This window comes from Colletes latitarsis, chromosome 3 (genome assembly GCF_051014445.1).
Source record: "Colletes latitarsis isolate SP2378_abdomen chromosome 3, iyColLati1, whole genome shotgun sequence".
NCBI classification, from domain to species: domain Eukaryota; kingdom Metazoa; phylum Arthropoda; class Insecta; order Hymenoptera; family Colletidae; genus Colletes; species Colletes latitarsis.
In genome coordinates, this window is record NC_135136.1 from 39,932,581 (window position 1) to 39,957,367 (window position 24,787).

Genomic DNA, 24,787 nt, shown 5'->3' on the forward strand with positions numbered 1-24,787 from the left:
CGAGTTATACATATTCTCCATTAAAATACGCGTAGTTTGCTTTTTTAAACATTAAAATCGGCCAATCCGTTCAGAAGTTATGACGTTTTAAAGATTCGCATGAGAATTGCATATTAGGAATAGCAGGGGGTAGATGTAACTTGTTTAGTTCGATACCTGTTCTTAGATGGCGATACCATTTGTGTGCACCAAACCTTGGGGGGTAAGGGGACAGTTCCCTATATACTTCCTATGACATTCCGATAGATGGCGACACTTTGTCAGTTTTAGCGCAATATTGGAATAAATAAGTATAACTGCCAGAAATTGTTTATAACTAATTAATTAGATGAAATAATGTATAGAAAAATGGTTGAGTAACTTAATTAGATTCGAATTTTTTTTTTCTACCTACACCCTGTCGATTTTTCTTAAAAATTCCTTTTTCATTTTTAATAATTTTGTTTGACGCCCTAGAGAAAAGTTGTCTAATACTTTTTTGTAGGTACCCATGAACTCTACTTCAGGAAAAAGTTTCATTGAAATATATTCACTATTGTAGGAATTATGGCTGTTTGAATATTGGACCACTCTTATGGGGTTTCCCTCATTTTTCGGAGTCAAGGACCAACTTTTCGAATATTTTTGCGAGTTATACATATTCTCCATTAAAATACGCGTAGTTTGCTTTTTTAAACATTAAAATCGGCCAATCCGTTCAGAAGTTATGACGTTTTAAAGATTCGCATGAGAATTGCATATCAGGAATAGCAGGGGGTTGCTGTTACTTGTTTAGTTCGATACCTGTTCTTAGATGGCGATACCATTCGTGTGCACCAAACCTTGGGGGGTGAGGGGACAGTTCTCTAGATACTTCCTCTAACATTCCGATAGATGGCGACACTTTGTCACTTTTGGCGCAATATTGGAATAAATAAGTATAGCTTTCAGAAATTGTTTATAACTGATTAATTAGATGAAATAATGTATAGAAAAATGGTTGAGTAACTTAATTAGATTCGAATTTGTTTTTTTTACTTTAGAATTAAGGAAATTAAGGAATTAATGGGAGAAAAGTAGAGCAAAGTAATTTTTTATATATTAAATAGTTATTAACGAATATCTGAAGTCGACTTTAATCGATGAATTATCAATTTTTCAACAACGACATACATATTTTGACTATTAGAGAACAAAGTAGACATCCCTAACAACATTCAAGGGCCAATTTTACTACGCTCTTTGCTCTAATTAATTAATTATTAGCGATAGATCCCTAAAGTCGTTCCCCGAAATTTCATGCGAATCTTTAAAACACCATAACTTCTGAACGGATTGGACGATTTTGATGTTTAAAAAAGCAAACTACGCGTATTTTAGTGTAGAATATGTAGAAATTCTAAAAATATTCGAAAAGTTGATCCTTCATCCCGCAAAATGAGAAAAACCCCATAAAAATGGTCCAATATTCAAACAGCCATAACTCCTACAATTGTGAATATATTTCAATGAAACTTTTTTCTGAAGTGGAGCTCTTGGGTACCTACAGAAAAGTATTAGACAACTTTTCTGTAGGACGTCCAGAAAATTGTTTAAAAATGAAAAACGAATTTTTAAGGAAAATCGACAGAGGGTAGGTGCCTAAATTTTTCGGCGAAAATGAAAAGTTTCAAATCGTTCCAAAAAAATTATTCCCGGTCGCGAGGGTTAATTGCAATCATTTTTGGTCATTAGACATACCCTCGAAATCCTACGCACTTTCGAGAAAAAAATTCATTACCGAAAATATAACCCGAGGTCTGAAATGGTTCCCCGTTAAAAAATTATAACTCCTGAACGGATTGAAGGACTTTATTGTTTCAAAATGCAAACAACTCGTATTTTGGTGAAGAATATTTCGAAATGCTAAGAATGTTGGAAAAGTTGTTCCTTGACCCCGTAAAGTGAGAAAACCCCTCTTTATAAGGCTTCGCTTGTACGCAAACAGCACCGAAAGAAAGAATGGTATTAGCTAAGGGGAAATACGACGCTTCCTCGATCCTATTGTTGGATATCACTTAACGATTGTTGGCGAAAGCGAGCCACAGTCCTTTCTATCGCGAGGAGAGGCAACCGGGTGTCCATTTTCGGCTTTGGTGCGGTGATATAATATTTGGTAATGCGTTGCTCGCGTGTAATTGTGCGGATGCTTTCATCGGTGGTGAAACTCCCCTGTTGCGACAGCCTGGGGAAAATGTACTGCCTCTCTTGAGCAACGATCTACAGCGAGCTTCAAAGCACACGATACCAAAGAAGAACAAGTATAGTTCAATGTTTTTTAACCTGGGGTCCATGGATAAATAAACCAGCTAATTAATTTTTCATTTAAAGCACGGTGGACTTTCGAGTGGCATGATCAAATATTGTAACTTCATAAAAAAAATGAAAGAAAGGAGTTAGTAGACACGCCACAGCCACTAGCATTCAGATTCGATTATCTCCAAAATGGTGCCACGAATGAAAAAATTCTATCCTTGACTTTCGCTTTGTTTTTTCATGTATTCGATCGCACCATTCGGAAATTTACCACAGAAAATGACCAAGTTAAGAAAATTCCTTCTTCAATTCTGCCTCGACACTTTCCTCCCGTTTCAGATCGTTCTGAGAGACGCGGACTTTTCCCCAAGTTGCGTGGGACGTCCCGTATTCCTCGTACAATTTCCCAAAGAGATCGCGGGGGAGGGACGGCGATCGTCGGTAGACGCGACGTGTAAACAAAACCGTTCGCGAATAGCATGTAAAGAGTCGCGTGTGTGGCATGGTGGGAGTCAGTTCTGTTATAGTAGGCCACGAGGTAGCAGCTCTGGTGTTCCTGCAGGTGTAGCACGACGGACTCGAGCCTAACTCTCTCTTAGTTACCGCTGGCGCGCCAGGCCTCTCGTTTTGCTGGAGTGCGCCGCTCCGTGGAAATCGAGCAATCGAGATCGCCTCGAAAGCGATCCGCGGACAATGAAAACGCGAATTCCGCGGAGAATCGCGTGAAATTCGTCGGCGAGCCATCGACTTATACAAATTCCGAATTCTATACGTCGACTCGTAGCCCCCAATCGTTAGAGCGGGATAGTATTCGCGATACTTCGTGGGCCTCGACATGGAGCAACGTCGTTCTCACTGCAACGTACACGAATCGATAATGTGATCGTACAGCGAACGCGGTTCGGATCATCGCGATCGACGAGTTTCGAGCAGCGTGCTCTTGCGATCGTCGATCGTCCCGAGCGCCTCCCGAGCCTTTAGAAGGAGAAAGCAGCGAGAAGTTGAAGAGTTCAGCCAACTGAGAAACCGTCTCCCTGCGACGGCCACGCACTCCTCAGAATTCGGCCTCGTTTCCAATGTTTCACGCGAGATTCATTTTTTTATTTTCCGTCCTCCTCGATCGCCGCGAGACGGCTCGTTGATCCGTGACGATCGCGTGCGAACCACGTTTCCAAGCGAAACTTCGCCAACCAGAGGATAACCGGGGAACGCGAAATCCAACCCCCGAAGGACGAGGAGAGATCGACAGAACAATAGAATTCGTTTCGATCGTCTCTTCTTTTTAACCTCGCGGTTCGTTTATCGTCGGTCAAACGGAGACAATCGGGAGAATGAAAGCACGCTGACCTCCGAACGCTTCGAAGGATGGAATTTTGAGAAGAGGAACTCGTGTTTTTCGGCTGGTCCACGAACCGTGAAATGATTGGCAAACTTCTCTTGAGCTTTTGGATACTCGGATGGATCAGTCTCTACGGTATGATGCTCACGTTATTTACTTGAAAGTCTTTTTTTAATAAAATGGTCTGTGCACGGAATGATTTTAATGTCAACGGATACAATAGCGAATCATTTTGTCGTCACAGTGTGACCGAGCGAAGTTAATTAAATATTTCAGCAACGAACAGGGTTAACGCCTCGAACATTTGCCTGACTTACTTCGAAGATCCGCCAAACCTTCTTCATTCTCTTTGCGTACAGTTCGTAAATTCCGTTGTATGAACCGTTAACGAATCGGGGACAATTATTTAATCGTTTAATCAGACGCTGAGGTCACCGATGGCGTCGCCTTAAATTTTAAGCGTGTTTCTCAATGTCTGTCCGCCTTCGCTTGGTCCTCGAGGCAAATCACGAGATAAATCTTCACGCATTATCGAAACTAATAATTAAAACGTTTCGATATTCTCAAAGTTAGAGACAGATTTAACTCTAAAAGAACTAGGAGCTTTCTCGAGGGGATATCTATCGTCCAAGGGTGGTTTTGAGGTCCCATTGCTTCTTTAAATCTCAATAACAATTTTTAAAACGATCCTAGATCCTAGTTAATTCCGCCACCGTGTACATGCAGCGTAGGAATACGTCGTGCGTATATACATGCACGTAAGCTTTTTGTTGTGCCCGTGGCCGTGAAACTGTAACCAGTTACTTTCCTCGGCCTTAAAAGAGCAATACTAATCGTCGTTGTTCCCGTGTATTTACATGCATACGAGGAAAAGAGGTAATTAAAAATGACGGATGGCCCGGGGAACATTTATAGAAAATGTTCTCGACGCGTCGGAAATTCAAAATTGTACTATTAGGTATCTACCAACAAACAAGAAGCTAGGAACTATACCTCAAATTAATAAAACATATTTCTACTCTCAATACATTCTCTAAATTATTCGAGAAAATTACTCGGGAAAATTAATACATTAATTCGATACTTTACTACTAATTTAACACATTGAGCGTTAAATTGTTTTCTCCGAAATTGATATGTTAACCTGGGAAGTGTTTTATTAAATACGGAAGTTATTTATGCGTAATCTTCTCATAGACAAACAATTTATATCACGAATTGATTAATAATTACAAAATATTTATATGATTGTTACATCCATCCTGTCGTAATAAAATTCTCTTCGTTAGTATTGAAAGGATAATTATTATCGATGCGTGGGACGTTAATAGAACTCCAGTGGAATTCTCGCGACGAGAAAACGGTCTGCGTGCTCGAGATTCCGTCTTTAATTGCTTCCGCCGATAATTAATTCGACGCGTTTTCACGCAGAATCTACTCTACATATCAAAACAATGAAAATGATCCGTGCAAACGATTCGCAAACGCTTTCTTTTTCAGTTGCAGCCTACTTTCGACCGCCGTAGGTTCTCGTTACACCAACTGCGTATTTTCAACACGAAAAATCGTCAACAACCGAACGTTTATCGTCGCGCGTGCAAACTATAAATGTCAACATTATAATAATTAGCGCGACGATAGGATTCAGGAATCCATTTCGGCATTACCTTGTAAAACTAACGCACTTAGTTTACCTTTAATCGCAAACTACTCCATTGTCGTTGCACTTCATTTGAATCGTTGATGAAACCTTTGACACGCTGTCCGCGTGGTATTCAAAATTATGCAGAATACTTCTACGAATTTATATTTTAATATATAAATATGCTGATACAGTCCATATTTTTTTTAAGTACCGTTTGACGAACTACTTAATATTTTTCTAATCGAACAATACGCGATGTTTCTCGACGCGGATCCGGTTCATCAACTGACTCATGACGGATCTGACCTTTTTTCGCCCAGAATTCTACGATTCGTTCGCCTTTCTCCGTGTGCGTAATTTCTCTCGGCGAAGGAGGATCGACGGCACGATCACGCGTCCCAAAATGGTCGCCCGCTTTCGATCGGCCCGCGTACGAGGGACCAAATTTCGTCTTCGAGGCATTGAGCTCACGCCAAAACGATTCGTCGATATACGAACACCTTAAAATAATTTTATTACGATAGCCTTAAGCCTTTCACTGTGAAAGAAGACTTTGAACACGAAAAAGAACTATCAATCTTATATAATTACTGCAGATCTATCGAGGACGACTCAAGTCAGATTTACTTCCTCTTCAGCTGTTTCGCTAATAGCTAATTCTGAAATCTAGAGGCGAATCTCTGGTCGATCAATTAGAAAGCTAGTCGATACGTTTGAAGAGGGTACCGCGACCGCCACGATAGACCAACGACGAAATAGCTGTACGCGCTCATCGAGGTGCAAAGTAATTTTGAAATACCGTTCCACAGCCAGCCAGGGACAACGAGCTATTTCCCTTTTCCGTCGTTGCGAGTCTCGGACATAATTGCACGGCGTTCTCGTGGTTTCTTTCTGTCGTTGATTTCGGTGTCGTCGCAGTCAGCCGGCTGGAAACACGACGCGTTGCTGCAACAACAGCAAAAACACTAATCGTGGGTTCCATTCGCGATCGTGCACACCGACAGACGGGAACGAAACGTGGGAAGAAGTCGCGTTAAGCCGCCATTTCCCAACCCTTTTCTTTTCGGAAAAGGTACATCGAATAAAGAAAATAATTTTGTTGGGAAACACTAGCTCGAGGCTCGAAGTTAATTTTAAATGGCGGTCAACGCGCGTATCTTCTTCGCTTTTCTTGCATCACGCTGTGTTTATGCGCATTCTTTCCTATGATGTAACGTAGATGTATTTTTAGAATTATTATTAATTAGACGCGGTTCTAAGAGAAGAGAAAATCGACGTCTGACGCATAATCTATGCAACGTCAAGGCTTCAGCCTACGCTTCTTTCGAGATCAATGACACTCGTATTATTCACCGCGCAACGAGATTCGAATTGCGTCAGTTGCGCGGAGCCAGTGAAGTAAACGATGATGCTTCGATGGCGGAACGATCGGGTGTCTTCCTTGAAACCTGGCTACGAAATCTCGTCATGGTCTTAACAACTTCCGCAGAGTAGAGGATAATGTTCGAAAATGGCTATTTATGGTACCCATCGAGACAGAGTATTTACATAACGTTCGTCTTCTCGTTTGCAACCAGATAATTGTATCTGTTACACGTAGCTAATTTTTGTAATATTTATTTTTGTGCATCGCATCGATAAGCTCGAGCATTTTATTTCGAGATAATTGAAGAAGTTCAAGGAACTCTGATTACAACTTTCATTTTTCTCGACGATTGAATTGACCTATATTTTTTTTCTCATGCTAAAATGGAGAGATATCTGCTGGTGGGATTGCGACACACAAAATGCCTCTAAAAAATAGCAAAACATTTGGTCATCGCGATGGAATTTAGACGTTTTCACGTCACTAGGTTTCCGACGATTTTTAGGGGAAAAAGGAACATTAGGAGCAACGATTGAAACGTTGTTCTAATCTCTCAGACCCGGCGTGGTTTAACACACTTTCGCACAATGTGTGAAAGGCCAAGGAGACAGTAAAAGATAGCTGCCAGAAGCAATATCTCGAGCGAAACTATCGGCGAATTATGGTCGAAACTACGTGGCTCGTTCGACGATAACTGATAGCAGAGATGAAACAAAATTAAATAAAGAATTCCAAATAGCATACAGATGATAAACTCTGTTTATTCGATGCTCGAGAAATAAAACTAAAAATTTCAATTGTGGAATATTTCACGATTAAATTGTTACGCGTTGGTTTCGTTTGATTTGTCAAAGTGATTAGGACGTAACTGTATTTATACGTACACATACGTTACATAAATGCATGTATGCATGCAGATTAGTGAACATCTTTTGAGAATCATCGATTTCACCCACCGCAACAGTTCTTCCGTATACGTGACCTGAATCAGCTGACGAGAACTTAATATTTAAATGCGCTATGTCCGTGGTATTTAAATAGCGTAAATTTAAATGTTTTCCGATTTTAAAATGACTAATATTCAAAACTCGAACGTTCGAACAATTCAATAACGATGTTCGAACAGTAGTATTCAAATATTAGAGGTTTGCTCGATTATTTTGTAACGTAGGAGTTTTTGAATATTGAATTGTTCGAATACCACCCCCCACCCTCAATGTGACGCATCCACGCGTGCACGGATGGGCGTAGGTAGAGGTCGAGAATTTCTAGAGCCGAAGTTAGTACTTACTTGTTAGCCACTTTCTCCTACGAACGCAGTCCGTTTCCTTTTTCCATTCTCGTCACGAATCCTCTCCGCCGTCGAAGAGCAATTCGAACTGCATTGCAGGCGATCGTTTGTCTAGGTAATTAATTCTCGAGACTCAACGCCGTTTGTTTTGCAACGATAAATCGGAACGATCTTGTTCGCCGCTTTGTGAATTATTTTTCAAACGATCCTTGAAATGCCTCGAGCGTCGCGTCGATATTTATGAGATTTCCCACGTGGCAAAATGAAGTTTAAATACAATATTTAGGTAAAAACGCTATTTTTTAATTTTTTGAAAGGTGTATGGTACACCAAATAAATTAGAAGAATCGTTATACAACTCACGCGTAAATTAGATTATTGTCAACAGTTGCGAGGAAACATGTTTACAAATGCGATAAATTATTCATTCTAAATATTCCAACGCGCTGATTTTGCCGCGTAACGACGGGAATTTACCAGGGATTACGACTATTCTTAATGGAAAGTACAAAACTTATGAGTGTTTAAGTAACACATGCACGTAATATTTAAATTATTCGACTTGCACTTAAACTATCGATCGTTTTTTACGATAAATCCGTCGGTCGGACTAATAATACGCTGTAGAAAACAAAATAACGCGCGTAGATAAGTAAATAACAAAACCAACAAGATAATTACAGTTTAGATACAATTATTAAGCCACTATTTATTGTATAAATAACGGTCGAGGCAGAGGATAAAAAGTGACAAACGAATAACAAATAATTATAGGAATTGATAATACTTTCGTATAATTATCTTTGGGACATTTCGAATAGTTCATAAATTGAAATATTATTTTGCATTCGGTATGGAAAGGATCATACGTCGAACGAAAAGAGAAGTCACTCTCGAAAGCGTAATACTTAAACCGCACCCTCTGCCCATTATCGCGTTTGGAATCTCTCAAAAAATTCGATTTCCACGTCTTTTATTGCCGCTCACTACTTCCTACGCCAACTTTCTCTCTGTTTATCGTCGACTCATTTTTCAACGTCGGATCGCGATCATATAGAATAGACTGATTTCGTCCACCTCGCTTAAAAACACAACCAATCGCAACGCTATCACCATTGAGAAACAAAAATTATGCTAATCAATCATCTCAAATATTTTCTGCGCGTACAGCGTTTCCTTTTGGTATCAATAAATATATAAAAATGGGGAACGAGCGATGGAAGAACGGACAGGTTGAGATTAGGAGCGTTCGCCTTATATCGAAAAGACGTAGAAACGATTGCTTCCGTGGGGGGAGGTGGGGTGGAATGGGAACGCAAAAACGCGACGAACATTCGAAGCAAGGCGAACCCGGCGTGTCGCGTAAATTGCGAAAGAACGAGCTTGTACAGCGACTATTGTCGGACTTCCCGCTCTTGTCGTCTTCCTCTTTAAGCGGCGGCCTTCCGGTTAGAAATTCATCGGTCTCGCCAGTGAGAGCTGCTCACGATCTTCCGACTTCTCCTGACCGTGGCCGTTCCGACTCATAGGCGTCATCGTCGACGATTGTTTCCTGCTTTCTTCCGATTAATCGCGTAATTTATTCCGTACATCGCGAACGCACGCGGAATCTCGCGATAACCGCCATTGTCTCGCGCGAATCGAATCCTCCCACGCTGTTCGGCGAGCGTATAAATTATTATAGTTCGTCGACGGTGTTGCAAAACTATTTAACAACTGTAATTTTTACACTGCTGAATTGCAAGAGGAATAAAATGATTCTCGATCCTCTGTGTCAGGGTTACACAAACCTTTTGTTTCTCGATGAAAGAGAATTAATTTAAAGTAGTTACCTTTCTGTTTTAACACACAGATTTATGGATATTTTAGTAATTCACGCCACGTTTCTCGGCGAAATAATGGAGAAGGAAGCGTCTAGTTTCGACGGACCCATTTATACACTCATTACGGCCAATGGCGGGCGTAGACCTTGAGAAGATTTATGATATATCCTCGTCAATGGTGAAACGGGGATCGAGAAAGGCGTGTAGCTGCGAGGATCGGTAACTTTCATCTACCTCTATTGCCACGTGGTGCGTCCACTTTCCGCGTGGATCCTTTCGGATGCAAAAGCGGTTCGTTTCGTGGGAGGCGCGGATCCGGATTGTGAAACCGCTCCTCTCGCTGTTTGGTCTTTCACCGCGACCAAGGAACGCCTGTTCGTTCGATTCGGAATCCCCAGTTTCGCTTTTGAGATCCACTGTGGCGCGTGCTTAATTCCTCGACGATCGTCCGCCGGGTTCGATCACTTTCTTTTCGCTTTCAAGCTCCTCCGCGTTTCCGGAACGGAAGCCCGTCGTGACGTACGAACACCGTTTTTTTATACCATGTTGATTTTTTAATAAGAAATATGCCCCCCCTTTGACGTCAATGAATTTCTGAGAGGAGATTAATTTGTTGATCTTCCATTGAGAAAAATAAGGAATAAACTATTTAGTTTTTGTATCTTTGACGGAATTAGAATACCTAAATTGTAGTTCTAGAAGACTATTCGCGTTATTTGGATTGTTCGTATGCAGCGTTATGAACATGTTTTATTCATTAGCACGAGAAATTTCCTAGCATTTAATTTTACCCAAAAGCTTTCTTTTCATTAATCATTTATATCCATCGATGAAAATGGCTAAAGGGAACTTGATTTTGAGCGGAAAAATTTGTTTTTCGTTTAGCTTTCTTTCGACGAAAGACAGGAATTCAGGACCGAAGAGATTACGGTTCTTTCTTATTGAAACAATCCGGTTTCTTTCGCTAAACGAGTTCCTTAATCGCGTAAAGCCGACACATTTTTCTATAATGGAAAATACTATCCTGTTTCTCGAACCTTTCTCCGCGAAATATGGATCCCGATTTTAGGAATATCGGCGGGCAAATAGAAAATGATCGATCCTGTATCGCAGCCCGGAACTGAAAGCATATCAGACCGAGGCTCGATTTCATTTACATTTTTCAGACGTTGTTTCCAATCGCGTAACGCATTAAAAGGAACAAAGCGAAATAAACGGATATAATTCCCAAAGCGGTACAAGGTTACAAATCATACTTAAATTTTAGTAGTGAAAGTTCGTGACACTTGGACTGCAGTTTCTTTCTTTCAAGTTTTATTTATTTTATCATTATTTCTGAAGCCACTATCTGGAACATACATTCCATACAGCAGTGTTTCTCAGTCTTCACCTTCGTAATGAAATTTCGATGGGCCCAGAATTAAATTATTATCTTTTAAATATACCTTCCAACTGTATTTTAAAGCATTGTATTTCAATTTTAAAACTGTTACGAAATTAAATTTTTATTCGAACAAATGGGCCAATTTAATATTCCAAACGTTCTGTGCGTTCTAAAAAGGCGTGAAAAATGTGTGACCCCCAAAGAAACAAGGTTTCTTAACATCAAAGTTTCGTAATGGGTGTTTACTCTGAATGGTAGAGACTCGGTCAAGAATTCTGTTTGAGAAAAAGAACCACAGGGACCTCAGGGACCAGACTATCGGTTCCAGACTGGGGAGACGGTGTAACGGTTCTACATTGGACAGTCTTCTACGGTAAAAGTCCCCCAGTTAAGAATAATAGAGCCTCCAGAGGCGAAACGAAGGTCCAGTCTCTTGGGCTCGCGATCGGGGTCACGAAAAGTGAATTGACGAGATTCGAGAGGAAGAAACGAACGGGACGAGTGACACTCGTCTCCAGCGATCGCTAGATAAAACACTGCAGAGTTCAGTCACCTCGACTCGCTGGAAACTGTGTCACCATCCGATTTTAAGATCGACCCTTCTCCGACCCGTTCCACCTTGGCAGTCGACGAACCGAAAATGGGCAAATTTTATTCCAACAAAATCACTCTACAAAGGGTCAGTCGTTCGTTATAAAATATCTCTAACTTTGAGTCTACGTTCTATGTCTTTTAATCGTTATTCGAATTAAATAAGGATTCTGTACTTTGCGACGCTTTTGAATCGAGCTTGGAACTGTTTTCAATCTAAACTCGATTTGTTTCGTGACGAACTTTGCACCGTGAATTATTTAATCGAGATCGCCGCGTCAATGGCGAACCGAGACGAGCGATTAAACACTTTCTGAGAACCAGTTCACGTGGGATCACGGACTCCTGGTGACCCAGATCCAGCGAACTTCTCGGTATTCTTTCGCGCGAGAAACGTGTCCGTTGTTGCATTGTTGTTCGTCGTGCAAAACGTTGCCTATTGTGGAAAATCAACGGGCTCGCGCACCATCCGTTGGAAGCAATCCGGATGCATGCTAATCGCGATGGTACAATGAAGGACTTCGTCGAGCAGCTGTAACCGTTGCGTTGTTTTATCGCTAGTCTCCCGCCAGCTTTTGTCGGTACGTAATAAATTATGTAAACCTATGCGGTAAACGTTAAACAAGACGGCGTTGAATAAAGTTGGGAATTATTCGGGCAGAGATTGCAATAAACTACTGGAGATAATTATCTGTGCGTTGGGGTTTAATTGGATAGCGCGCGATTATCCTTATTCGCACAGGCTGATCGAGCCTCTAGATTTCGTTCGAACAATCGTAATTATTATTGCAACGATGAATAATAATTGAAAATAGGGCCAAGAAACTAATGCAAGAAGAGTTCTACAATTTTATAGTGCACTTGAAATTCAGAAGTTCGATCAGAAGTATTTATCGAATAATAAATATCGAGGAAATTTTTAACATTGTAGTTCGTTACTGACCAGGAGCTGATCGACAAATTATTTTTGTTGGAGTATGGGAAGCGTCTAAAGAGTCATGGCGACGAACACTCCGTACACTTTCGATTTTCTTAACGCTCGGAGCTCGCCAATGATACTTTTACCACGCATCGAAATCACCGGAGCGACGTTCGTATTAACGCCACGTTCACGACTTCGTTTCACGAAACGCTGAGCAAAGAGTTCGCTGTTCTCTTGGTTTCTTTAAAATATATCTTCGACGTTTGATAGGAGAGGTGTAAATTAAAATTCTTCGATCCCGAGATACGATGAGGAATTAAGTCAGATTGTTTTCCCTTTCGATCGCAAATTATACATTTTCGATGTTTCCCTTGCAAAAGTTTTATATTCTTTCTTTTAAGCAACTTTAGTCGTATAATTATTTATTGCAATCACCTTATGTTTCGAACGAGTTTCAGACATCTCTACAGAGCTTGCTCCGTTTCTCTTGTGATTTTTTGCTTTTTCCGGTACACGATCGTTATTTGTAATATATTCAGGGTTCCATCGAAAGAATGTAATGTTCTTCCTTGCAATCCCAGACAGGAAATCGTCGTCGCGACAACGAAGAAGACGCGGCCGAAGAAATCCCGTTGCGAGGAGCTTACAAAGTGTCTGTACCGTTAAATCTCGAGATTGATGCACCGCTTGTCGTTGTATCTGTCTCGGTTGCCCGACGCATGGCTTTTCCTAATTGAACGTACATTTCGAATTTCTGTTCTTACGGAATGGAAGGAGCACAACCGCTATGCGTAATTAACGTCGTCGCGATTCAGAATGCCAGCAAGATATAATCGTACTTTCTCGATAGAAATGTCAAATCTTAAACGTCGAACATCCCTCAAATCATTAATAATGTCTCACGGAAAATATTGATAATTAAAACACTCTCCAAAATGTTTGAAGTATTCAGATACCATGTTTAAGATTCAATAAAATCCGAACTACGTTGATCGAATAATTCGAGCGCGTAAATTTGCTTGAAGATGAAGAGGGTTCATGGAGTTTGTCCAGACTGTAATAACGTTAAATATCGTAGTCCCCTTCGAGATGCTCGACGTTGTATTAGTTCATAGCGATTACGACATTGCGAGCGTACACACGGTGCGTCCATAGATGCACGCGCGATCCATTATGGTTAATGAAGGTGAAGCGGCAGTATTCTAAAACGATTTCGAAAGCTTCGTTCCAGTCAGCTGTGTACAATCTGCGCAGAGTTTATTGCTTATCCGATCGAAGTCAATCTCGAGATTCGTGGACGCCTTTCTCCGGCTGGATTTTAATTAATCTTACGAATCACAGACCGGGGGAACGAATTCTTTATGCAAGCCCGTGTTGAGAATAACGCGTTGTGGATTTGTACGAGATTACGTCAGAATATTCGATTATGAAGTTGTCCGTGATTAACGACGGCAGAATAAATCGTTCTGTTACGACATGATTACTTTATCGAATAACGAAACATGGATTCGGGCGCTGCATGCATCGCAATAGAGACATCCTGCAATTATTAAGACAGTCTGGAATTGTGTTTGCTATTTATTTATGATTAAAACATCTTTTAGCTTGCTTCTAGAAAATTTGTGTTTAAAACCGTGGACTGAATGCTTCAACATTTTGTCCGTTATTACGACACCGTAATTCGCAATTACGACATCCTGTCAACGAGAAATCAACTGTCGAGCATATTAGAAACGAATGAAAATGAAAAAGAAGAATATGGCGATAAAGAGGTTGAGTCACGATTTGTCTACTTTCCTGTAAACGTTGCTTGGTACAATTCTAAACGAGTCTTGGGAGAAAATTTATATATCTTCTTTGTCTTCCGCTTGTAGAGAAATAGTTCAAATGAGATTTTATTCACTGTGTACTTTTTTAACTAGCTAATGAGAGACACGCTACCGATTTCAGACCCAATGTTCCTCGTATTTCGTAATAGCTTCGGACTTTTACCGTAAATTATGTAAACCCATCGATCTGGTAAACGACAATTCTTACGGAATTCGCTCTGAAAACACGGTAAAGAGTCCTCTACTCGTTTTCTTCCACGTTTCCTATCTGACTGAACCCGTAGTCTGTTATTTACCCGTGAAATACACAGTATTCAAACGCTATAACGACATTCGTAGGTGTGTGACCGATGGGTTTCGCTGGTTCTGTCAAGCAGACACCTTGTTTATCAGGTTTTAATGCTCGATAATACCAACAATTACGTTTCTTCTATGAACGATCGCGTCCCACGATTATATTATTGAAATTAACCGTACAGGCTTTCCGAGCTCTTTTCCAGAGACACGGAAAAGCGGTTTGACAGCTGACGCGTTAAAAATATTGATAATTTATACGTCGAAAATAAAGTACTGTTGGTATCGCGTTACATAAATCTCAACATGCATTATTCATGAGTTTGACGCGCGAAAAAAATAAACGTATAAACGTCATGTTTGTACCGTAATGCGTAAAACGGACTTAAGTAGCTAGCTGTCACCCTAAATACTCGGTAAACGAAATACACGTGACTTGCACCGGTAATTATAATCGTCGACTGAAGAAGAATAAGCAAATAATATTAATCTTTCGAATGAACGATTTGTAAAGATCAGAACGCGAATCGTGGACGTGGGGACGAAGCGACGACAAACTCTCGATGTCCCAACGCGTAATTGCTAGATTTCGCCAAGTTTGCCCAACAGCAACCATCGACGAAATCATCGAACAGTCGAGAACTCGCCGCGTACGAGTTTTCCGTTCGACGTCGTTGGCGTCGGCTCACGTATGTAATTATCATTGACAAAGCGTAAAACGGTCAGCCCGTCCGTCATCGGCGACGGAACCTTGACACAGCGTTAAACCCAGCCTCTGATTCCTCGAAAGTCGCGAGCCATTTTAACCCTTCAAGTACGAAGCACTGATTCATCTATTTTTTAAATATTCTTCTTATGATCTAACTGCTCAACTAACTCTGAATCAGCTTCGAGTTTCGTTGTATCGGTTTATCGAACGACGAATCATCGTTCGACCAATTGAATCCGTAATTGTTCGGAACACTAACCGAGTCGAAGTTCAAAATCTCGACACTCATCGCGAACCAGATTGATGGATTCGAATCTTTCGTAACGGTTTCTGCGGCTGGTTGCAGTTGTTATTAGCATAACGCCTGAATAACAATCTTCTGGAACGCGAGCCTATTCGATTCTCCTTCCTTGTTGTCGCGTTTCGAAGTCGAACGACGCAGGAAGACCGATAAAACGCAGGAAACGAACCGAGCGCTTCCTTTTTCCCACGGCGTGCTCGTCCGCCGTAACGAAACACGGAAGACCGAGTTCCCTGGACCAGAAACACGAATTGTTATGGATCAAACAATAAAACGAGATAAATAATCGTTAAAAAAATACACGGTGTACAAAGAAAAATAAAGAAAAGGATCACTGTAAGAGCGAACGGTTTGACTAACTCAAAGTTGTCTGAATCGGAAGGGATAGAAAAATAGAAAGAGGAGATCGCTAGTTTTGTTTTAATATCGAGGACACCGATCGAAACCTGTCGACTATCGAGCCGCTTCTTCGCAGAGTCGATAGTCGTGAGAAGGGAAAGTTGGATGATCGATAGAAGTCGATCCTGCAACTTGTCGGACAGCGCTAGAAAATCGCTAGTAAGCGTCGCGTGATCGATCGTGCGACCAACTGGTTGATTGAAACACGTGTCGGTCGAGGAAGGTGCAATTAGTCTAAATTAAATCACCGCGATCGAATTTCCAACCTTTGACCTCTCGATCGTAAGGGACTTGGAAAACATTGGAAAATCGCGATGGAACGGATCGATGTTTTCTAAAGACCCTTAGATTTTTTTAATTAAAAATTTCTACGCTCTAGAAAAATATAAGTTATGGTTGTTAGATTGCAATGGTTGATATATTGGCTGACCTCGATAACTAAAGAAATAACAGAAGCTGCACAACACGCACCTAGCCTTTGCAGTTCAAATTTATATAAATTAACTTTTGCAACGCGGAACACGTTTCACCGATTTCTAACGCGACTCTAATTCGTTTCCCTTCCCACTGTATTATAGAGGGTGTTTATTACAGGGAATACAGAAATCGTTTGGACAAAAATGAAATAGGAAATATTTTATGGATTAATCTACGAAGAAGGCTATAATGAAAAATATTTTAAATACTTGGATACCATATTTGCTAATAGATGGAGAAATTTGGATGCTATACTTGGATGTAATACTTGGATGTAAATACCATAAAAGCTTTGCAGTACATGCGACGATTGCTTCGGCCGACGTTGAGATTTCTTTGCGGCTGCTGAAGAGTTCAGTTTCTCTTCCAACGCGACCTTCTCGTCTCCGTTGATCAACGACAGGCAAGAAACTAGCGAAGAAAATGCATAGTCTAGAAAATAAAGTGACGATGAATGACTTGACGACGTCTGGATCGACACGATTCCGATTCCTTCCGAGCTCAAGGTGGAAAATCCTCGCCACCTGTCGCTGCTAGATCGCGGATCAAGGGGTCACGGATCCAGATAGCGATCGCCCCCTGAACCTACGACCCACATCCACCGTTGGAAAGAAACCTGAAAGGAAAACGAATCGTGCTAGTAACAGAGATTGTAAGAATCGTGACCAACTCTTGTGGCGTACTGGTAAGAACTAAACCTCAATGGCGATCCTGATTCGTGATGTTTACGTTTAGGCCGACCTTCTGTTCGCGAGTCTGGCTCGCGACATTCATGTTTGGGCCAAAATTACCACGAGTCAGAATCGTTAAAGTAGGGGAATGGATTAACGAACGCTGGCTTTCATCGAAACATATCTTATAAACATATACAAACCGAGGCCACTAATAAATATAGTTTCAAATTCAAGTATGACTTGTTTCTCGTTACAACCGAGTTTTGCAGAATATAAAATAAATAAAGTTTCAAGAGTATCCACAATTATTTTCATACAAAAATATCGAAAATAATAGGAGTTACAGAGCGTTTACTTTCGTATTGGTAATTTTGGTAATGTTTCTTGCGGTTCACCGAGTAGTCGTAGCTTTCTATTTTCTTCAGAGATTTCATTAACAGGGTTAAAAGGTCAAGTGTGACTCCCCAAGGGGGAGAATAAACTGTGTATCTCGTTTTTAGTGAAAAAGATAGTCGATGGAGTCCACGGGGAAACCTCGAGTGAATCTGGATCGCGCGTGGACCAGTTTGATCGACGAACTGTCGGAGATCTAGTGGGGGTGGCGTCGGCGTTGAAACATTAGACGGCAATAGGCGGTTCCGTCGACGAACCGATCGGACCAGTTGGGTGAAATTCGGAAAAAGAAAGCCAGTGGCTGCTGTTAATGGTCAGCTCGATCGGAGAGCGGTTCGAGTTCCTCGAGTTTTTGTTCGTCGAACGACCGCGGTCTCCGGGCGAGGGAGAGCCTTGGAAAAGGGAAATCAGGACTGGCCGACGCCTGCTCGACCAGCGTCGCGATCCAACGGACGCCTCGCGTCCTTTAAGGAAGGGATTTCCATTGGAAAGGCGATTATTTACCTAATCGTTGCACTTTTTCTCACGAACAATTTTTAGAACACAAATACGAACTGCTGCAAACGCGTTTACAGGCTTAAAAATTTATTTCTAATATATGTTTTAGGATTTCTTCTAAGCAGTATTATTTAACTCTTCTTACTATGACGACTGGTTCGAAAAAATCTTTGTGTTACGTTGAATCTATCTCACGGTTATGCTTTTCCTGTTGCACCATTGTGGCGTTCAGGTTTTTCTCGGTTACGTTCATTATATTTTTCTCGACCGTTTTTGCCATACTTTCTCGATCCTTAATGGTGCTTTCGTTTGATAATCGCGACGAGGTTTATGGTCCCTTGTTTGTTTTTAATATTCTCGTTGATATTCGACCATATTATTCGTCTGTTGCAACGATTTAATTGGTTGAATGCGTAACAGAAACTCTTCGTCTCTGTTGCCTCGTTCGCGAGGTCCTTGCCCCAAAGTTTCTCGTTTATATAATTTGCTCCTTTTCAATCCAATAATCTTCCCAATCGCCAGATTTCGTGTAAATCTTTCTGCACCTCCTCATCACATTACCAACTTTCAACTTTCCTTTTCCAATATGTCTGTCAACCATTTTAACTCTCTCCCAGTCAATATAGAAACGTTCCACAAATTCCAACGCTTCTTTTGACCATGCAGGCGGTTTTACTTTTCCACCATTTTCTACAATACTGCATTTTCGTCCTCCTCTTGCACGTAGCAGCATCCTTTCGTCCATATTGTGTTCATTTAAATTGAGTTACCTCACTCTTTCGGTTCTGCTTCGAAATAATGCAATTCTTGCTCTTGATATCTTTTTTTTTAAGTCGAAATCACGATTTTCCAGGAGATCCCGCGGTGGGGCAAGAGCTGCCGACTCTCCTCGACGAGTCCGCGGACGAAAAAAACGACGCGGAAATCTTTCGAGCGGTGGTCGAATCGATGAAACAGTGGACATTGCACAAGAAGTTACACCACAGGGCAAAGAGAGAGGTGTCGAAGGTTTGCTACGAGGATGTCGGCTGCTTCGAGGACACTGGGCCCTTCAGTTACTTGGAAATGCTCCCATCTCCTCCCAAAGACGTTGGAACCAGGTACAAATTGTTCATTTCCCCCCAAACAGATCCCCCACATCTTTACGGTGAACGATCTTCCAATCGAACGTGTTAATTAATAGAAATGATTTACGATTATATACCAGTTAAAATCAAGCGCAATTGCACTTTGCAGATGCGTCGACGCATATATGGGATAAACAGAATCGCAAGAAATTAAATTGTACGATCTCTTTTCTAATAGTTTCCATTTTTCGAGCGCGGAGGAATTTCCAACCCAGTTTCTCGGATCGTCGATTTTTTAATTATCATTCTCAACGAAACGTACGCACGTTGTCGATGTTACGAGCTGGTTTTATCGTAGATTTTTAGTGTACGGCAGCAGGAAGGCGAGATCGATCCCCATGGAAGTTCCTGCAGACGACATAAACGATAACGCGCACCGTGCCATAGATCCCGATCTACCGACAAAAGTTATCGTACACGGATTCGGGTCCAGTTGCGATCACGTATGGGTTTACGAGATGAGGTCCGCGCTTATGACGGTGCACGAATGCAACATAGGTAAAAAGTCCAACGAAACTAATAATTCATCGAAATAAACGTCAACTTATTCTGCACAAACATAGAATCCCTCGAAACACTAAATTTACAAGGCCTGGAAATTCTTATGCGTCAGAGACTAATCAGAGACTAATCAATTAGCTTCGCAAGCTTCTTCGTTTAAGCGAACTTACGTGAAATATTTCCAGTCTGCGTCGACTGGGGTCCAGGAAGCGCAGTTCCAAACTACGTGAGAGCAGCTGCCAATACTCGATTGGTCGGACGACAGCTAGCAAAGCTAATTAGAAGCATGAACGTACCTCTGGAGAAGGTCCACTTGATTGGTTTCAGCCTCGGTGCCCACGTGGCTGGATTTGCTGGCGCCGAATTAGCCAACGTCTCCAGGATCACAGGTGCAGTTGCTTCTTCGTTCGTACCCTGAAAAATGCTACGCAAATTAGAAACTGCCCCGACAAAAAAATCAAAATTTACCAAACTTCCCTTAGATCGTGTTAATTCGAGGTCCCACGATATTCCTGCGAAGCGTATTAGGTTCGATGGAGCGTTGTGATAAGAATTCCAATTCATTGCACCCAGGTTGTGCAACGCCGCAGATATGCAACGTGGTCGTCCTTGGGACCCACGCATGGGACCGGTAAAAGGGGACTCGTTTCGTCAGTCCCTGCATCTCCAATTACCTGGAAACAACATACGCGATTGACCGTCGAGCCCGTTGCGCTTTTTATCCGACGTTTCAACACGACCGGCTCGGTCCCATTTTACGAAATCGCCGAGGGCAACCTGATCGCGCAATAATAAGCAAATTGGGTTAATCGTCGGGGGTAAAAACGTCTATTTATAGATTCAATCGGTCGATTTTAATAATGCAAAACGAGAACGGCGATCGAAGAAAATGCTACGAAGATCGTGGGACCGATCGATCCCTCGAACGGTCGACCGTTCACTTGGAAACTGTAACGAGGACTTTTGCAAAAGCGCGAGCAAGCAAATGCGTTGTCTTTTCTTCGCTCGACACGCGTGGTCGACTTTTATCAACGACTTTCGATAAATTGTCCATTCCGTCGTGCACCGAAAACAGCATTCACTTTTCCGCCTCCGCTAATTAGTTGCTGAACCGTGGTTACCTTGGCCAATCGCTTAGAAAATTACACGTGGGCGACAAATTGGGTCACCTTTTTCTTCAATTTTTTACGGACAAAGCGTTAAAGTTGGAGTTATAAATTATTCACCCCTTGGATTACGATATCAACTGAGTGGCCCAACATAATTGCACTCTGTATTATTGATTATTATTTGATGGTCTCTTAAGGAAATCATTTTTTAAACCTTCCAACGTTTTGTTGCGTGGTAGTCGATTGGCAAAGGCAGATAAGGTATTTATCTACGCCACGATCGCAAATTGATTAAAAAATAGAGGCGAAAAGATAGCCACAGGTGCTGCAAATGGCTAACCAAGGAGCTGGATAACGGAAAGAGCTGTTATGCGAGCGGTGGTTGGAAAACTTGTACTTTTCACACGCGATACGCTTCGACGACCTTCGAGCGTGCGTTTTCGAGATCGACAAGCGATTTTCACTGACGAGGTTCGGCGCAGGTCGTTGCATTCGCTTGCTTGATCGAACTTGGAAAAGGAAAAGCGACGCGACGCGTTCAACGTTGCGATACGTGGCTTTCAATGTCATTTCCACTTTCGAAAATCGCGTCACGAGTTTACAGAAATCGAATTTAGAAAAATTCCACAGGACTGGACCCTGCAGGACCACTGTTCGAGTCCCAGGACCCGAGGGCCCGACTCGACGAGACCGACGCCAATTTCGTTGACGTGATTCATAGCAACGGGGAACAGTTATTGCTCGGTGGTCTGGGTTCCTGGCAACCCATGGGCGACGTGGATTTCTATCCTAACGGCGGCAGGATGCAAACCGGCTGCTCTAATCTCTTTCTAGGCGCAGTTTCCGACATCATCTGGTGTAAGTTTACAACGTATTATCGCATATCGAACGGAGAAGCTTATGTTCCGCTCGTTTTGCCTTTACTGGTAACAGAGATTACTTTAGACGGATGAAAAGCTATCGATATAGTCTTTAAGTTCGAGTAATTGCACTTATCGGGAACCAGTTTGTTGGAAATATTTTCTGCGCCCTGAAAATTGATGCTACAGCTGACTAACTAGCAACCAGTTTTCAGGGTGATCGATAAGGGACCAAAGGAGTATTTACACCCAACAATTTTTACAATTCGTTGAAGCAGAACAATAAAATTTATATATAATTATCTGGTTAAAGCAAGCGCCGTGGAGGGCAGATCCTTGTGCAATCACCGACGAGCTTACAAGCTCTTCACCGACTCTGTCAGTCCAAAATGTCGATTCCCTGCGTTCCCCTGCGAGCGTGGCTACGACGGTCTGCTTCGAGGCGACTGCTTCCCCTGCGGATCCAAAGGAATGGGCCGACCTTGCGGTGACATGGGCTACTACAGCGACCAGTCCCCGGCCAGAGGTCAGCTCTACTTGCTGACCAGAGACGAGGAACCCTTCTGCGCCCATCAGTACCAAGTTAAGGTCTACAACAGCCACAGCGAGAGGCCCACTAAGAGCTACGGTAAACTGCAGGTGACTCTAGTTGGAGAGGGTTCCTTCAACGACTCCTTCGCCATGACGCGCAAGGACGAGGAACTGTTGGTGGGATCTGTTCTCCAGAAGATCATCGTCCCCCATCCCGCGATCTCCAGTCTGGACGCGATCGAAGTGAGTCTCGAATCTGAAAAGAATCGTTCAACGTTAGAGAAGCGTTACGTTTTTCACTAATTCTCGTTACTCACTGTTCCGCAGATCAAATACACCGCGTACAGCGGTTGGATCTCCTCGGGTTTAGTGTCCTGGAGCATCGACAAAGTGGCCATCACCGACAGCTTCGGGAAGAGCCTGTCCATGTGCAGGAAAGGCTTGACTTTAGAGTCCGGTAAACCCATGTACCTGCCTCTCTTCCCCGGCGAGTGCAACGTGCCCACGGACTCGGACAACGCGACGACTCCGGTGGCGATGGATCGCCTGGTCCAAGAGAAGCAAGGCGGCATCGGGCCGTTCACCAAAGAGCACAACTACGAACCGAAAGAGACTTTCGCTGTAGACGCGTCCTCCTCGTCCACGGCTAAAGGCTTGGGACCGTTCACGAAGGAGCAGAACCTGAGGATCGCCGAACGGAAGGAGAGCTTCAAGCCTACCGGATTCGAGGAGTCGACTCGTCGCAGTACCTCGAATCCTTGGAACATCCTCGACATATCTGCCGACGGAGACTCCAACTCTTTGGAAAATGCAGACTCTGAGCGAGGCAGAGGCTTCTCAGGGTCCAATTTCTTCCCTAAGACGCAGTCCCCCGATCCTTCGGTGGACGCAACCACGGAGTTCCTGGCGGAGATCCGCGAACCAGTGTTGCAACTGGGCAAAAAGGAGACTGGAAGGTCTCTGAAGCTCCCGGAGATCACCGAACCGATTCTCGCGCCGCGCTCTGCCAGGCAGAACACCAGGAACGAGGTTCACGGCCGCGAGAAGCTGAAGGATGAAATACAGGAAACGTCATCGACCACCAGGTCCTTCACCGTCCAGTTCCTCCCGGAGAGGCTGGCGGGGATCCTCGCGCAAGCCGAGAGATACGCCAGGCAGACCCTTCTTCCCCTAATTTCTCAGTACACCCCTAGTTTCGTCACTGGTTCACGGTTCGAAGAGCCCAAGTATTTCCCACCGTTGGGGGAGATCGTCGCGGAGGACGATCGCGACGAGGAGCCTGATAGCACTGAGAGTCCTTTCGACGACGAGTCGGAGGAAGTGCCCGCGATCGTCCAAGCGGTCTACCCGGAGAAAAGGGGAGCCAATTCGACGGATTCCAAGTCTCAGAAGATAGAAACCGACGAATGGATCCCCATAGAACCCGCCACTACCTTCAACAACGTCGTCACTAGGAGGAACTTCAACGCGTCCAGGTCCCTCAGCTGGGAGAACGCGAGTTACAACTGGTCTACGCAGAAGCTGGAGAACAGCAGCTTCAGACCGGAAATTGAGGACTGGGTGCCTCTCGCGAAGGATAACACCTCCAGCGAAGCTGGTACCAGTGTTCAGGAGGAATTTGGAATGGCACAGAGTTCAGAGAGCGATGTGGAGGATTCGGTTGTTTTGAGTAAGGAAGACAAGAAGTATATACCTCTGGTTAACGTGGGGCTGAGAGAATCGTCGACGACGAGCCCTGAAGACAATATGGAGACTCGTCCAAACGATTCGACGCACTCGAATATTCAGAGAATCCCAAGACCGACGGAAACCGAGACGGTGAGAAGCTCTACGAGGAGGAGCATGGTGTTCCCGTATGCGTACGAGAGGAAGAAGGATCCTAGAACTAGGTATATACCTCTGATACCGGAAGAGGACTTGGGAAGATCACGTTTTTCCATCGACAGAGAACGCTGAGGACGAGGAAATTTGGAAGAATTCGTGGAATTGTCGAAAGTTTCTACCGTTTACTAATTGTCAGAAATAACCATCGTTGCTTCGGTTGGTCCGATCGGATTCTAATGATTATAGTAATGATAATAATAACGTCATTATTATTATCAGTGTGTGATTATTATTGTTATTATTATCAGTATTATATTGTTATTATTATCAGTATGTAGGATATTGGTAATAAGAGTGACGTTTTCATTCGAGGTAGAATACGATCGGCCATATTGGACGATTGAGGTTACTAGAAGGCAATTACTAAGTTTAAACGTGTTTGTTTTAATTCTATCGTTCATCGTTAAAAATTGTTATTTCGATTGATTGTTATATTTTCTTGGAATTGTATTAGTTATACCAACCTTTGTTGCCCGATGACGATTCGTAGCATCATTGTCGAGGAAGGCTGTAAAGCAGTGTTCTTTTTTGGTAAAAATTGGCGCCTTAACTTTATTCTTGTATAT

The 24,787-nt window shown here is 42.6% G+C and overlaps 1 protein-coding gene across 1 annotated transcript; it reads left to right on the forward strand.

Annotated features, from left to right (window-relative positions):
• The first annotated feature begins 2,785 nt into the window (after nt 1-2,785).
• Nucleotides 2,786-24,783, forward strand: LOC143340746 (uncharacterized). The gene is made up of 7 exons (XM_076763021.1): nt 2,786-3,748; nt 19,063-19,309; nt 19,635-19,834; nt 20,023-20,226; nt 21,577-21,804; nt 22,120-22,580; nt 22,665-24,783. Exons 1-7 carry the CDS (start codon nt 3,694-3,696, stop codon nt 24,291-24,293), a joined length of 3,024 nt encoding a protein of 1,007 aa, XP_076619136.1. The 5' UTR covers nt 2,786-3,693; the 3' UTR covers nt 24,294-24,783.
• Nucleotides 24,784-24,787: the final 4 nt, after the last annotated feature.

Bases quoted from the DNA above. Each gene is read 5' to 3' on its own strand.
- LOC143340746 (XM_076763021.1), top strand. From the start codon at position 3,694: ATGATTGGCAAACTTCTCTTGAGCTTTTGGATACTCGGATGGATCAGT. The intron at 20,227-21,576 runs GTGCAGTTGCTT...AAAATTCCACAG, and splicing joins CAACGTCTCCAGGATCACAG to GACTGGACCCTGCAGGACCA. The intron at 21,805-22,119 runs GTAAGTTTACAA...ATCTGGTTAAAG, and splicing joins AGTTTCCGACATCATCTGGT to CAAGCGCCGTGGAGGGCAGA.